The 17,341-nt window shown below is 42.1% G+C and overlaps 1 protein-coding gene across 3 annotated transcripts in view; it reads right to left on the bottom strand.

The window, feature by feature from the left end:
• Positions 1-17,341, bottom strand: part of SHISAL1 (shisa like 1) — a 127,295-nt gene that overhangs the window by 43,377 nt on the left and 66,577 nt on the right. Inside the window, exons 4-5 of one of the 3 annotated variants that reach the window (XM_073316468.1) lie at positions 13,004-13,297; positions 12,621-12,841 (exon numbers count right to left, since the gene is read on the bottom strand). In XM_073316468.1, the coding sequence (XP_073172569.1) occupies positions 12,790-12,841; positions 13,004-13,297 (346 nt within the window). In that variant the 3' untranslated portion in view covers positions 12,621-12,789. Of the gene's footprint in view, positions 1-12,620; positions 12,842-13,003; positions 13,298-17,341 lie in introns of those variants that run through there. The other 2 variants (XM_073316487.1, XM_073316478.1) reach the window with 2 other exon arrangements.

Here is a 17,341-nt window from a genome sequence, read left to right as displayed (position 1 = left end):
TCCATCTCTAGAAATGGGAGCAAGAAAAGTGACTTGGCAGGGGTGCATGTGAAACAAGTCATAATGAGATTCAATATTTATAGCCAAGCACAAATAAGCTTCTCTCTCAAGTAGTAGCATAAAGGCTCTTTAACTGAAAGAGTAAGGCCTTGTCTACACTACAAAATTAAGTTGACCTATGTTAGGTCGACCTACAGCCACAGCAGTAATTACTGTGGTTTTTTACGTCCATGATGCCCTCCTTCTGTCGGTGGTGTGCGTCCTCACCAGGATCACTGGCACTGACTTAAGTGTGTGGGGGCTTAGAGCCCAGGCTGTCAGTCTGGCATGGGGTTCCCAGCTGGACGCCCTGGGGCTGACAGCCAGAGCTCACACTGAACACCTCCCTCTGAAAGAGGTATATAAAATCATGAGTGGTGTGGAGAAAGTGAATAAGTTATTTACTTGTTCCCATAATATAAGAACTAGGAGCCACCAAATGAAATTAATGGGCAGCAGGTTTAAAACAAATAAAAGGAAGTTCTTCTTCACACAGCGCACAGTCAACCTGTTGAACTCCTTGCCTGAGGAGGTTGTGAAGACTAGGCCTATAACAGGGTTTAAAAGAGAACTAGATAAATTCATGGAGGTTAAGTCCATTAATGGCTAAGGAATGGTGTCCCTAACCTCTGTTTGTCAGAGGGTGGAGATGGATGGCAGGAGAGAGATCGCTAGATCATTACCTGTTAGGTTCACTCCCTCTGGGGCTCCTGGCCTTGGCCACTGTCGGCAGACAGGCTACTGGGCTGTATGGACCTTTGGTCTGACTCAGTATGGCTATTCTTATGTTCTTGTTCTTAGGTTCCCCCACCGCGTGGGACTCCAGCTGTGAGCCCTGCATGTGCCAGCAGGCAATGTAAGTAACGCAGTGTCTACACGGACACTCTTGCCCTAACTACATCAACCTAAGCACTATGCCTCTCACGGAAGTGGTATTAGGTCGGTGTAGTGGGCATCTTACTTCGATGGGTGCTACATTGTAGTGTAGATGCTTACAGAGTTAGGTCAACATAAGCTGTCTTACGTTGACTTAACTCTGTAGTGTAGACCAGGCCTAGAATTCATTGAGATACATAAGTAGAATCTGTACTGAATACATCCAGTTCTGACTACGGTTCCAAGTGTGCCTGTTTCCAATGTTCCTAACTCCTGTTCAGAAATGAAGATGAATGTGGATTATTAAAAAAATTGTGCTCTAGGATTCCTTTTATTAAATAAGTCAGGCAAAAGTCGTAATAATAGGACTATTACTTCATTATTTGTATTGCAGTAGTACCCAAAGGTCTCACTGTGGGTCAGGGCTCCATTGTGTTAGTTACTGTACAAACACTTGCCTTGTTTGTTTGAAAAAATTAGAAAAAACCTACCACTGTGCCTTGATTTACATCTCAGTCTCCTGTAGCCTCCCTGATCTACTAGGGAGAACCAACTTCCTTTTTTTGCTGTTTCACCCATGTTATTCTCCTACTCAGAGCTCTTAATTGGCTTTCTCTTTCTCCACATCAAAATAAAACCACACACATGCACCATCGAGATCCACCCCCATTGTGCCTCTTAAAGCAGTCTTCAGTTCCTCCTGTTTGTGCCATATGCTGTGCCTGCTCCTGAGGTCTGTCTCCCACTTGTGTCACTGTGTCCTGTTCGTATTATCTAACCTTAGAACAGCACTCCTCCCACCCCATCTCCCCCAACACTTGTTTCTAGAGCTGGCTAGAAAAAGGAAGTCCCTTTCCCCTCCCAAAAAATTAGCGTTTTTGACTTGTCATCCCAATGAGGGACAACTTCATGTTTTTGAAAACACTGTCCCAAATTGGGATGACAAGTCAAAAATGCTAAATTTATTGGGAAGGGAATTTCCAGAAAAATTCTGTTTTGAGAGAACTGAAATGGAATTTTCCAGTTTGCTGGTTTTTACCCCCCACAAACCCACCCCAGGGACTTCTACATGTTTTCCAAGATACACAAACAAAGGAACCTAGGCCCATCATTTATGGTAACAGTACTACTGAGGGAATATCATAGAGACCATCCTCAATCCACTCAGTGCACAACCTACTTCATCCAGAAACTCTGCAACACTAACAACCTGCTCAAAATACCATCCTTTCCACCAAGGATGTTGTCAGGGTTCCCTCCCTACTCTGGGGTACAGATGTGGGGACCCACATGAAAGAACCCCCTACGCTTATTTCTACCAGCTTAGGTCAAAAACTTCTCCATGGCACAAATTTCTTTCCTTGTCCTTGGATGGTATTGCTGCCACCACCAAGTGATTTAGACAAAAGTGCAGGAAAGGGTCTCTTGGACTCCCTATTCCCCCAAAATACCCCCCTTCACCCCCTTTCCTGGGGAGGCTTAAGAATAATATACTAACCAATTGGTTACAATGTGAGCACAGACCAAACCCTTTGGTTTTTAGGACACTGAAAATCAATCAGGTTCTTAAAAGAAGAACTTTATTATAAAGAAAAAAGTAAAAGAAGCACTTCTGCAAAATCAGGATGGAAGGTAACTTTACAGGGTAATAAAAAAGATTTAAAACACAGAGAACTTTCCTCTGGACTTAGCTTCACAGTTCTAAAAAACAAGAATAAAACTACCTCTTAGCATAGGGAGAATTCACAAGCTAAAACAAAAGATAATCTAATGCATTCCTTTGCCTTACTTAAAATTTTCATAATCTTAGATGGATCATTTCAGGTATGTTTTCAAGAGATATTTTACCTGCCCAGTCTCTCTCTCCATCTGGGGAGGGAACAAACAAAGAGAGCACAAACAAAACCTCCCCCTCCCCCAGATTTGAAAATATCTTCTTTCCTTATTGGTCCTTCTGTTCAGGTGCCAACCAGGTTATTTGAGCGTCTTAACCCTTATAGGTAAAGTGTTTCAGTGCAGCTGCAAGGAGGGATTTTATGCTACCCTTATCTTTATGTTTATGACAGATGTCATCTCCCTATACACAAACATCTCTCACCATGAAGGCATTTAAGTCTGACAATGACAGCACTCAGATATTCACCTCAAACACATCCTCACCCGTAACAACTTAACATTTAACAACAAACACTTTGTTTAAACCACAGGAACTAGGATGGCTGCCCAATATGCCAACCTCTTCATGGGCCACCTCAAGGAATAATTGCTGGAAAACTACACCACAACAACCAATGAGATACCGGAGATACACTGATGATATTTTTATTCTCTGGACAGATGACCTAAACTCTTTCATAGATTACCATCACAACTTCAGCAACCACCACTCATTCATCAAGCACTCCCACACCAGCATCAACTTCCTGGACATCACAATCAGCTTAAACAATGTAACCCTACAGACTATATACAAGAAACCAATGGATCACCACACTTACCTCCACAGATCCCTTAACTACTCCAGACACACCACGAAACCTGTTATTTCCTGCCAGGCACTCAGATATCACAGAATATGCTCTGATGAGAAAGTCCGGGACATACACCTCAACCCACTTAAATCACCAAACAAGGACACTCCATCAGAGAAGATCATCGCATCACTGAATGGGCCAAATGGCCCAAGAGAGCATGCTTCAATACAGGAAAAAAAGAAACCCACTAACCACACACCTGTAGAGTCCATCTACACTTGGGAATGTACACGGTTGCATGTGTGGTGTTATGTTGCAACCGTTCCCCTGCCCCACCCCATTGTCCACATCTGAAACCCTGAAGCAAGTTCCTGAAAAACAGTCTAATGTGCTAAAGTTCAGCATGCATGAAGATGTGGGTATGTACACATCTCCGCTGTGGCATGGCCCCATACCATTCTACAGTCCAGTGTGGACAGGGGCAAGGGGCATGTACCAGTTCATGGGGTATCGATAGTCCCCCAGAGCCATTCCCACAATGCACTGATCCCTTTGCTGCCTGCCCCTTACCCAAAAATACACAGGTCCCTGCCCTCCATTGCCAATGGTACTAGCAACCTCTCCTGAGCACATTCAGTTCTCCCATGAACGCTATTGATCAGTACCAGTCACCATGGAGCGTTCCATGAGCTGCTACCTGGTCTCTGAAGAACACCTTGGTGCTGATCCATATGTGGTCAGAGTACACCATGCTCCATGACTTTGCCTGTAGCAGCAGAAACATATACATATGTCAGGAGAGTTAATGGAGGTGAGCATTCACCAGACTTTGTTCCAGTGCCTGGAGTGCATGAAGCACCTCGGGTTCCTGGCACATGCCCCTGCTATGATGAGCTGGACCAGGTGCTCTCCACGTCTCTAAGTACTGAGCCTGAATTCAGTCATGACCCCCTCCTCAACCCTGCCATCCTCATTATACTGCAGGACACTGATGAGGGGCAGGGTAAGGAGGCAGAAGGGACCTTGGAAGTCCTAGAGGAAAAGCCTGCTTAAGTACCCAGCGGACCCAGTTGAGAGAGCCCACATCAGGAGGACCACAGCAGGAACCGGAATCCGAGGCTGGTAAGGGACTATGCACCCCCACATTCCTCAGAAATATCCCTGTTTTCTGCAGTAATAGATGGCTGAAGCTGGCCCCCTCACTGCACTCCATCCATAGTCCAACCTGATGAGGTCCCTGTGACAGTCTACACTATTATGATCACCACTTTTACAAAATTATGATAAATCTTGTACAAAGTATGCCTTGTGATGTATCATTGGAAAAGCCATAATTTGCTGAATATCATTGTCCTGTTGATTCACACATTTTAACATTGTATATGGAGATATGAGATTTTGTTATATGTTTGTTACTGGAGCATGTTGTTTTAACTCTGGGGAATGCCCACAGTCTAGCTCTTCAGAGGCAACAAAAAGAGACTATTGTCTTTTTAACCGGCCATTCACCAGCAGGGGAGTTGTAATCAAGAAATTTACAATTCACCTGAAGGACAGTCGGCAGCTCACATATTCCATGGAACTGCCTGATGCACCAAGAACTTTTTCCAGTAAAAGGGTCAGGATATAAAAAAGGGATCAAAGGCCCCTGGCCACCTTTCTCCTCTCCCATCTCTACTGAAACAAGATTGCTTGAAAGACTTTGAACTGGGGAGATTGATCCCAGGCTGGGAAGGGAATTCAGTCTGTGTATTAAGAACTGTGAATTGCTGCAACATCCAGAGCGGTAAGAAAAGCTGTTTGCTTCAAATCTTGCACCTTGTCTGCACTACACAGTTTTGTTGACAAAAGTCAGCTTTTGTCGACTAAACAGTGGAGGTGTACACACTAAAATGCTTCTCCCACTGATGTAACTCCCTTGCTACGTCAACATGGTAAAACTACCTTGATGAGCGGCATAGGGCTTTTTGCGATGTAGTTAGAGTGAGGCAGCATCAGTGTAGACACAGCACTTGGTTATGTCACTCTCATCCTCCAGGAGGTGTCCCACAATGCCCATCCTGACCGCTTTTCTCAGCAGTTTGAACTCCGCTGCCCTGAAGGTACACAGGTATGCCTTTCCCTTTTAAAGGCCCAGGAATTTTTGAAATTCCTCTTCCTGTTTGCTCAGTGTACACAGTTCATACAGCATATTCCCAGCTGACCATGCTGGCTTTCTGCAATAGAAGTGCTCCTGTGTGAACACTGGTGTGGTTGGATCTGCTGGGTCTGTGGGGAGAGGAGGCTGTGCAGTTGTAGCTTTGCTCCAGCTGTAGGAACTTTGATACCTCTGGGCTGATTGCCAGTAGCATGCAGGAGAAGGGGCACGAAAGGGACACACAGCGGTGCTGTGCTACGATCAAGGAGCTGAGGTAGGTGTACCAGAAGGCAAAGGAAGCCACCCATTGCTCCAGAGCAGCGCTGAAGACATGCTGCTTCTACAAAGAGCTGCATGCTATCCTTGGTGGCAACCCCACTTCCATTGCCAAGAGCCCCACGGATACTTCGGGAGGACTGGAGGCAGCGGCCAGTAGACTCAACCCTGAGGACAAAGTGGTAGATGAAGAAGTGGAGTTCAAGGATGATGTGGAGCACATGGCAGAGTCTTCCGGTGGCGTGGTGAGTCAGGATCTCTTTTCTACTCCGGAGGGGTCTAGCCAGTCCCAGCACTCCAGCTCTGGTGCACATGATGCAGGAGAGGGGAGCTCCTGTAAGTGTTCATTTTGCTTTGATACTGCATGGTGAGAGAAGATTGAGTGCTCGTGTACTTTGTTATATGGTAGAGGAAGGATAAGGGACAGAAATTAACAACAGAGCCTGTGCATCTACACAGTTGGGTCATAGCAGAAAAGTTTGTTAATCTACACCGGGATGTCCTGGGAATCCTCCATAGAAATCTCTAGGAAACTTTCCTGCAGATACTCTGCAATCCTCTGCCGAAGGTTCCTTGGGAGAGCTGCCTTGTTTCTCCCCCCTGCTGTAGTAAATTTTGCCACACCACCCGCTAATTATTTCTGCAGGGACCAGAGTCGCATACAGGTGAGCAGCATATGGAGTTGGCCTGTAGCCATACGCATGCAAGAGATGCACTGTTGCATCCTGGGTTACCCTTAGGAGTGACAGATTGGGTTCAATTACCATAACCTGTGGAAAAGGGTGCCAATATTCAGAGTAGTCTCCCTAAGCACTCGTAGTAACCACATTTGCAAACCACCCAGACCCTATGCTTTGAAAAAACTGTTGCTGGCCAAGGACCACAATGAGAAAAAGACAATAATTAACGAAGACAGATGTCATAAATATGAAGGGAAGGGTAAACACCTTTAAAATCCCTCCTGGCCAGAGGAAAAACCCTTTCACCTCTAAAGGGTTAAGAAGCTAGGATAACCTCGCTGGCACATGACCACAATGACCAATGAGGAGACAAGATACTTTCAAAGCTGGAGGGGGGGAGAAACAAAGGGTCTGGGACTGTCTGTGTGATGCTTTTGCCAGGGACCGAACAGGAATGGAGTCTTAGAACTTAGTAAGTAATCTAGCTAGATATGCGTTAGATTCTGTTTTGTTTAAATGGCTGATAAAATAAGCTGTGCTGAATGGAATGTATATTCCTCTTTTTGTGTCTTTTTGTAACTTAAGGTTTTGCCTAGAGGGATTCTCTATGTTTTGAATCTGATTACCCTGTAAGGTGTTTACTATCCTGATTTTACAGAGGTGATTCTTTTACTTTTTTTCTTCAATTTAAAAGTCTTCTTTTAAGAACTTGATTGCTTTTTCATTGTTCTTAAGATCCAAGGGTTTGGGTCTGTGTTCACCTATGCAAATTGGTGAGGATTTTTATCAAGCCTTCCCCAGGAAAGGGGGTGTAGGATTTGGGGAGCATTTTGGGGGGGAAGACGTTTCCAAGCGGGCTCTTTCCCTGTTATACATTTGTTAGACGCTTGGTGGTGGTAGCAATAAAGTCCAAGGGCAAAAGGTAAATTAGTCTGTACCTTGGGGAAGTTTTAACCTAAGCTGGTAAAAATAAGCTTAGGGGGTTTTCATGCAGGTCCCCACATCTGTACCCTAGAGTTCAGAGTGGGGAATGAACCTTGACAAGAGACATTTCCGTAAAATTCTTAAGTGAGAATACACACACAAAGGAAACTAAACTTACTAAAGATATCTGACACTGAATGGTGCTCTAACAACTCCGCCCTCCCTCATTAAACAGCTACACCTGGCAGCTATTGGAGTACTCATGCCACAGAGCAATCATGCACAGCATCTGATAAGAGATGTGAGCTATGGTGTCAGAAATAACACATTTTTTTCCTCAAAACTAAGTCCCTCTCCAAACCTTAGAGAACTGTTTGTAATTACTTTAAACAATGTTTGTGTTCCCCATAAATTAACCCAAAACAGAGCAGTTAATAAATAACAAAAACATTGCTCAATGATGGCATTAAAGTGTGTCAACCTTCTCCACTACACAAAGCCATGGCCAAAGATATTGTCCTGAAGGATCCTCCCTCTGTTGTCTGCTTTTGATTAGTACATTAATTGCAGGGGATTTAACCCCACTGAGGTAGCTCGTGACTGAAAGATGTGACCATGCTCTAGTGTGCTTTTTGAGCAGCACCTTGACAGTGTATCTTGGCACACTCCCAAGTCATCTTCTGGCTCCCCATTGTTTCACTATGTCCAAGCACACAGCATCACAAATTTCCCTGGCCTGCTGGGAACCACAAGCTGTGTGCCACATGGGTGGGGTCAGGTTGCCACTAAAGGCTTTGGAAAGCAGTTTTGTACTATGCCCACTTTGCTGTGGAAGTATTTCCCTTTAGCTTCATATACGTTATGCAAAGCACCGCATGTCACAATAAGCCAAAGTGCTTTGGCCACACTGGCATCCAGAGCATGGGAGGCATGTAATGGAGGCTGGGGGAGGAACCTCATGCCACGGTGTGGGAAGGGGCAGCGGCAGATTACCGAAGGGGCCCCGGCACAGAAACACCATATATAGTCATGTCATTTCAGGGAAATAAAGTCCTCTATTTTGTTCTGCAGCCCTGAACCACCCTGGTGTCATGGACCTTTCCCATGTGTTCTGCATTCATGTTCATGAACTGACTGCTTATGGCCTTGGAGAACCAGTGAATCCTAAACGTCACAGTTCATTTCTTCATTGGTCCCTTTCAATAGGCAAAGTATAGGTACATGCATTCTGTCGATGTATCCCGCACAGTTTGGAAAACCCATCCTCTTGCTATAATTTCAGGGAGTTGTGTTATGACAACTATCCATAGGTACGTCACAGTACTGATAGCCTGGCAAACCTGTGCAACCACCATTCCCACAGTTGACTTCTCAGCCCCGAACTGGTTGGTAACTGACAGGTGCTGTTAGCTTCCAAAGGGCAATAGCCACCTGCTTCTGCACTGGTATGGGTTTCCGAAAACAAGTGGTCTGGCACTGGTGGATTGGTGCAAGCTGCTCGCACAACTCCTTGAAGATCTGCTTCCTCCTTCTTCAGTTCTGCAGCCACTGGTCATCATCCCAGGTTTCACAGATGATGTGGTCCCACCACACTGTGCTGGGTCTCCAGGACCAGAAGTGGCAGTCAACCCATGGGCATGCCATTGCAATCCCAGCATTCAACACATCTACTGCAGGGGACTCATGTGAATTTTCAGTCCCCCTCTGGGTCAGCTGTCTTCGTTGTCTGAAATCTCTCTGGACCAATTCTGTCCAGTGTCTGATACTGGATGGTTCTGCTCACATGAACATTTGTCCAGTGAGCAGTAGCAGGAGCAGAACCACATCTTCATGGACTTGCTCTATGTATCCAACACAGTTTGGCAGAAGGGAGAGATGGCAGGGAGCTGCAGTCATCAAATGTGTGAAGGTGACATAGAGTTCCAGCAACATGTAGCAAAGCAATTCCTATAGCATCTCCTGTGATACAGGAGATGCAGTAGGATTGCCACCTTTTCCACAGACCAAAACTGGACATGCCACATCAGTTAATGGATATATTACTCCTGGGGGAATTCTGAGCCACTGCGCAATTCAGAATTTTGCAGAAGTTAATGTTGTGCGCGCAGAATTTCCTTTTCTGAACAGAAATGGGCTGCAGTGCAGCTAGCTACCACTAGGGACCGCTGGCCCTGACAGGTTCCCAGCTTGCACATAGAAGACACTGCTGTGGGGAGAGAGAGGGAGCTAGAGGGTTCCTGGCAGCTGCAGTTCCCAGCATGTCCTGAGGGAAGGAGACTGCAGTGTGCAGGAAACTCCATGCAAGCCTGGGACCGAGCATCAGTCTGTTTCTCCCTCTGGATCCCTGGGCTCTGGTGAAGAGGGGGCGGGTGTCTGGGCAAGGGGTGGGCCTGTGGCTGGGCTCTGAGGGGGAAGGGGTTGTGGGTCCAGTCCCTCTGGCTGGATTGGGGGAGACAGAAAAACAGGTACAGGGTTGTCATAGGGGTTTCTTTAACTCTCTACTTCTGGGGGAATTTTTGTGTGTGTCTGTATTGTTACGCACATACTTGCTGACAGATATTTTGAAATAAATTACCGAAATAATTGAAACTGGTGTTATTATGTAGTGTTATTTTGACAAATAAATGTTGTAGAATTTTTAATTTTTTGGCAGAGAATTTTTATTTTTTGGTGCAGAATGTCCCCAGTAATATATATGTCAAAACAAGACAACAGAAAGTGCTAGGCTTAGCTACATGACATTTGAAGTTCAATGAATGAACAGTGCATATTTTCACGTTTAACGTATAACAACACTGAAACATAGAATGTATATTTCAGTACTAAACAACATATTGAAGCATTAAGGTTGTTGGCATTGCTTGTGTGTTTCACTTAAAACTGGACATCAGGACTTGTCAAATGGCACCCGGACACAGAAGCCAAAAGCCGGACTATTTGAGTAAAACCCGGATGAGTGGCAATCCTGGGACTCTGGGATACTGCCCTGACATGTTAGCACTAATGACGCATGCTGAAAGGGGCAGTGTGGATGAAGGTGTGGCGTATACTTCTTACCAGCACTGGATAGGTGGACACGCAGTGTATCCCTAGTTGTCACCTACCAACCGACACTCAACCCTATAAGAGTATCACCAAACAAATGCAGCCCATTCTTGATGGGAACCACATTTTGAAAGAAATCTTTCCCCAACCCTCATCTTCTGGCCATCAAACAGCCTCCCTACCTTGCGAAGCTTACCATCAGAAGCAAGCTTCCCAAAGACTACCGCACACCAGCTCAAAGCACCTGCCAGAACAACAGATGCAAAGCCTGCAGGCATATCTCCATTGTTATGATAATCAATATCCTCACCACCACAAAACACTTTTCAAGATCCATGTTTCCTATATATCCCAATCACAACATGTGGTATACCTCATCCAGTGCATCAAAAGCCCCAACAACTATGTGGGTGAAACCAAATAATCACTATACTCACGAATGAACCTATGCAGAAAAATGATAAAGGACAAAAATGCTCTGTCACCCATGGGTGAACACACTTTCACAAAGCAATCACTCCATATCTGATCAGTCCTCATCCTCAAAGGACACTTGCATAATACCTTCAAAAGATGAGTCTGGGAACTTAATTCATAATTCTGCTAGACACCAAATGTCCTGGCTTCAACAGAGACACTGATTTTATGGCTCTTTACAACAATTTGTATCTTTGTCCTATGACTGTAGTGGTGTTAATTGCCCACTTCATTTCAAGGGGTTTCTTGCAACATGTGTTAACCCCTTATGCTTAACCATCTGTTCCATCTTGTATTCAGCTGTGACTCTCCGGTTACCTTTTCCAAACCTGACTCTGTGAAGCATGAAAGTTCTCTCTTCCACCAATTTTCCCTACAATTTTTATCTCACCCACCTTGTCTCTCTCATACTTTGGGACCAACACACTACAAAGAACCTTTGAGGCAGGCTACTGAAGGCCGAATACCCTGACTCCCAGCCTTAAAAGTTTTGATTTTTTTTTTTGCGATAATGATATTTTCCATCAGAAAATTCTCGACCAGCTCTACACATTTCTTTCAGTTAACTGTTCACACCAACCCTATTCCAATGCCTGACCATAAACTCTTCACAGGAAGCAAAACAAACTCAAAAATGATCTTTAATTTTTGCAACTCTTGATTGTTAACTTTTGTAACTCCGCTCCACTACCACTGTCAGAATGTTGTGTACATTCACTGTGTTATTCCTTTAGATTATAAACGTTTTGAGTTGGGGGTCCTTCCTTCTTATTTTTCTGTAGAGCATCATATCCACCCATGACACCATACAAATAATAGATAATTTACAAACATTAAGTGCTATAGAACTGTTGGTATTAAAACACATTTTGACATACATGTATACAACATGGCAGGAATAATAATAATAATAAAAACCCTAGGCTGTCACTTGTCCTTTTTAAATCTGTAGAATCATTTTCTCCCCACTGTAACTAACATACAGCTATATTTCTGTGGCTAAGCAAATAAGACATTAAGCTAATTTTCACATTGTTTCTGTGTCTCAGTGGATAGTATGGATTTCTCACATTTCTAATTAAAACTGTTTTCCACTTAGTGTTTACATTGAACACTTGGAGTTAACGTGTTTTTTTTTTAAACTGAAAACAGATTAATTGCTATACATGGCAAAACCTTGGGTACATTTAGAATATTATTTGCACGCTAGATTAATAATTAACTCTACAGTGGACACTGTAGAAGCAAAAAGAAAAGGAGTACTTGTGGCACCTTAGAGACTAACCAATTTATTTGAGCATAAGCTTTCGTGAGCTACAGCTCACTTCATCGGCTGTAGAAGCAAAGATTGTAACCTTGTTTATATTTAGTTTGGCAGAATTTATTATTTTTTTAATAATGTTGATGGATAATATCAATGTTTATTTTTAAGCTTTTTTATTGTTATTTATTTAAATGTTAACAGTATGCAGAAATTATGGGAAGGCCAGACAATGGGGAGTATCAGACAATAATTATTTAATGACAGTAGATATTGAGATTCAAAACGTTAAAGTTTTATCACCGTTAAAACACAAATTGTCAACATCATATGTCAAAATATACAAAGTAAATATTCTTAAATCAAACTCTAAGTTCTCAAGCAGCATTTTTCTTACTTGGCTGATATGTATATTTTCATGATCAATGGAAATATATTTTTGTCGGTTTGTGTGTGTGTATACAGTGAAATTGACATTTAATGACATTTACCGATAAAAATCTAATCCTTCCAAACCTATTTATATTCACCCAGTACTGTAAATTTACTTACCTCCAGCACATATTTCTCTAGAGACAATCATATTTTTATCATAATTTTCTATGAAGCTGATGCATTTCTTCTGAGTGGTGATTCTGTAATGCAGTTCATACTGTAAAATTTATATGGTACAGATCCTCAGCTGATGACTTAAATGGAGCTATGCCAATATATACCAGCTGAGAATCTGGCGCATAATTGATAATGATGTTCCAAAAAGACAGATGACTGTTTATACCACAAAAGAATATGGTGCAAAAGTATCTGAACTTACCAAGCAGATGAACTCTGAAAAGACATCAATGGTGGGTTCAAAGCATCTCCTTTTAAAGTATGTACTGCCTGTGACATCTGAGGCTGAGGCTGAGTCTGTACTTGGCTTGGATTCTGAGCAGGGTTAATCCATCGGCTCTGTGCCTGTGTCATCCACTTTCCCTGGATTCCCCACCTTGCCAGGTAAAATTTGCAAATATCGTAGTTCATTGATGAGTAATATAAAAGGTCCAGTACCAGCAAGATCACAACAAAAAAGCCATAGATCCACACTCCTAACAATGCAGTGTAATTGCTGGGGAGGAGGGGGAAAAAAAGAAAACAACAAAGGAAATGATTTAACAGATCATTCACTGTCATCACTCTATTTATCAGGGTTTTTTGTTTGCTGCTTTGTTTGTTTTAAAAATAATCTGGATTTTCATCTAAGAGGAGCAGGTCTTTTTGGTAGAGTAGGGTTAAGAGAGTGGTTACCCAAAATGCTGCATTTCACTAGTATTAAGTACATCAAAACTCAACGTTACAAAGACCAGTGATTTTATAATACAATTCATTCAATAAGTACAGAGGTGAAAACACATAGTAAGCTTACGTGTAACGGTTGGCATAGGTATAACATATATATGAGTGGTTTCAGAGTAGCAGCCGTGTTAGTCTGTATTCGCAAAAAGAAAAGGAGTACTTGTGGCACCTTAGAGACTAACAATTTTGTTTGAGCATAAGCTTTCATGAGCTATAGCTCACTTCTGTAGCTCACGAAAGCTTATGCTCAAATAAATTTGTTAGTCTCTAAGGTGCCACAAGACCTCCTTTTACATATATGAGTAAGGATCAGGATGGTTACCACCTTGTCATTGGCTTATAAAAAAAGTGCCTCAGAAAGCTTAATTGAATAAAGACAGAACAGAATGAGTAAAGATATCAAATAAAGTGAGAGAGAATAGTAGGGAGATAAAAGCAAAGGAGAGTGAAAACACTGTTGAGACAGCAAGTTTAGCTGTTTTTTTAAAAACTGATTGTTAGGTCTATTGGCAATTGGTATGAGAGACTGGGGATTGGGAAAGAATTAGGCTAGAACAAACGTGCAGGTTTTGAGGAGAAATTTAAAGTGGGAGAATGGAGGTTGTTAGGTGTATGGCGTAGGAAGGTCGTTCCAGACAAAAGGCCTGGTGTGATTGAAAAAATGCAGAGCAGAAGTGGGAAAAGAAAAGGAAGCAAAAGGAGTAGTAGATAGAGATGCAGAGTCTTGAAAACCACATAAAGAATTGCAATATGGCCCCCAAGCAATGCTTTAGGCATACATCATTTACGGGAATTACAAATTATATAAACCTGCCATTCAACCACCAGCACCCTGTTGAAAGCAGGGAAAGCAATGAATGTATAAGTTACAGCTGGTGAGAGAAACTTCGACAGAACCACATTCCAACAGAATATGCAGTTCTGCTGAAATCTATGTGTTCTGTCAAATTGGGTTGATTTCCCCCAAATTTTGTTATGGAAGAAAAACCAGGAAAAATGCTAACAATGTTGAAATGTCCCATTCTGCAGTTTCAGAAGAAACTATTTGGAATTCGTGTTTTGAAATGACTGTTTTGAATGGTTAAATACTTTGTATTAATGACATATAATGCAAAACAAAAAAGTTGAAGTTGAAACAAAATGCTTTGTTTCCAGAATTGTTCCTTTGTTGATGATAATTTTGAAATGTTTGGTTTTCGATCTGATTTGGGACAAAGCCAAATTTCAAAAAAATCTCAAAAATCCTTTGCAAAAATGATATGCTATCCTCAACCCAGCTCTATATTCAGTGATTTACTTCATTGAGCTATTCTGTGTTGGACGGGGTGGAGTCTTTGTAAGCAGTTCAAGGCAGCATCTGACTTCTTTTTATATGTTTGTAAAACCTGGAGGGGAGAGGGGGGCATCTCATGCACGATTGGCCTGACCCATCTCCCACTGTAGTCAATGGGGAGTCTTTCAAGGGGAATTTTGCCTCTGTTAGGGTTCAGGCTCAGGCTCTTAAATGCAAAAAATATCTAAAGACTAAGCAGTGGTATGATTCAAAGCCCAAAAACGTGTGCTTGTGAACCAATGTAGTATGTTGTACCTGAGATTTACTGTGGTAGCCTGAAAACGCAATGCTTTTCTCCTGTATTTCTGTCAATGCTTCCCCTATCATATAATGAAACTGCCTTATCAATTTTGTACATTTCTATGTTATTCTAGACACACATGCACACACACACACGCACTGCTGTCCAGTGTGTCACACACATTATGGCTGGACACCACAATTTGCCTTAAAAGGCAATCAAAAAATGAAAGCATTTTGAAGGCAGATTTTGATATCCAGGAAGTAGGGGAGAAAAGATTCAAGAACATGCTCATAAATTTAATTTTGTTTTAAATCAAAATTTCAGGTACGATTCTGAGTTCTTGTCACATCAAGATTTAAAGGGCCCAATTCGCCACTCGTTTATCACGGATTTACACTAGTGTAACTGTAGTGACTTCAGTGAAGGTAACACTAGTATAAAGCAGGTGCTAAAAAGAGGAGGAACAGGCCCCTTAATGGATCCTATTAGCATGTAGCTTTAAAATTTCAAATAAACACTGGGTATTTAATGCTGGGATTTCCAGTAGTGTTTAGTACTAAATCTTCAGTGGGAATAGAGGTAGACCAATGCTAAGTGTTTTTGAAAATCCCATCTGATCCTCTAAAAGGCCTGTTCCTGTGAAGACTTGTGCATGTGCTTAACTTTATGAACTATGAGTAGTCTCTCGTAATTTTTGTAAGTCTTTGCAGGACTGGAGCCTAAAATATAACCTGAGAGGTTTGGGCAAAGATTTTCAATGGCATTGCTCCTGATTTTTCCGTGGATATACTCTTGTTTACACTGGTAAAACTCTGGAGTCACTCCATTAGAAAATGAAAGGGGAGTCGGGCGTGAAGAATTCAGGATGAGCTCCACAAGGAGAAATCCTGTTCATTGTAACCATTGAATCTCAGTGAAGTCCCCAGGACCACTTCTGGGAACAGAATTTGGCCCACAGTGGGGAGGACAATGTATTTTTGTTTCCCATAAAGTTAGAAATCATGTAATTTATATGCAAGCAAGAACTTGTAGGCAGGAACGTTACCTTCTCTTCTAGTTGTTTCATATAGACATTTTTATGGTTGTGTTTAGGAATTTGTTTTGTTCATTAAAAATCGCTTAGTGAAAAATTAGGTCTATTTTGAGCACTGCAATTTAAAGCACCAATTTATTAATCATGCTGTATGTGAGTTCTCCATCTGTTCCTTGTAAATAACAGCTGTTTCTGACAAGTACAAAAATGAAAGTGCATTATTTTAATTAAGATATAGTGGGACAACAGCATTGTTGAAGAAACCTTGTGCAAATCACAGGCAATTAATAAATTATATGGGTTGTTCACAGGGAGAAACTCTATACATTGGTATGGTTTGTTAAATATTATGATGGTGCAAAATATTAACTTTAATATTGAAATTAAAGCTTTCACATACATCAAGAAAAAATAATACTATGAAAAAATGTGAAGCCAGGTAGACAAGCCCTAAGTTTCACATTTCTAGTTAGTTTCACTACTCTCTAGTTCTCCTGTGCTTTCGCATGGATGCATTATCTGGGTTGCAAGGAACTATTTTAATTTATATCAATATTCACATCCAGGTTTACATATGGATTTCAAATCTCAGTAAGATTCAGGGTTATTTCGATTCAGTCCATTACAGAAATTCCCTAGTCAAGCAATTCTGATGTGTGTTATTGTCCAGATTTGAAATCATGTTCTTTACCCTCGTTTCCCTGTGTCTTCCTAAGAAGTGCAAAGGTTTTCATTTTGAAGGTTCCTCTTCAGGCCCTTCACTAATTTTAATAATACAATACCTAAATCTGGACCATAAATTACCTGACAGCATTCTTTTAACCCACTAACTAGAAGCAGATTAACTCATTGGCCTATTAGGAAAGCTCAATGACCCAATACTTTGGCTTTCATTCTAATACAATATAGGCTTGATCCAAAGTCCATTTGAAGTCAATGGAAAGACCTAGGCTATGGCTACACTAGAGACCTTACAGCAGCACAGCTGCACTGATGCAGCTGTAAGCTCTCTAGTGTAGCCCTTCTAAGCCAGTGGGAGAGAGCTCTCCATCAACTTAATTAATCCGCCCCCAATGAGTGGTGGTAGCTATCTCAGCAGAAGAATCTGTCCCGCTGACATAGCGCTGTCCATGCTGGTACTTAGGTCAGTGTAACTTCTGTCGCTCCGGGGAGTGGCTTAGTCACAACCCTGAGTGACATATGCTAT

The sequence above is a fragment of the Lepidochelys kempii genome, chromosome 1, assembly GCF_965140265.1.
Source record: "Lepidochelys kempii isolate rLepKem1 chromosome 1, rLepKem1.hap2, whole genome shotgun sequence".
Classification (NCBI taxonomy): domain Eukaryota; kingdom Metazoa; phylum Chordata; order Testudines; family Cheloniidae; genus Lepidochelys; species Lepidochelys kempii.
Note: the sequence above shows the minus strand (reverse complement) of the source record. Positions and strands in the feature narration are given on the sequence as shown.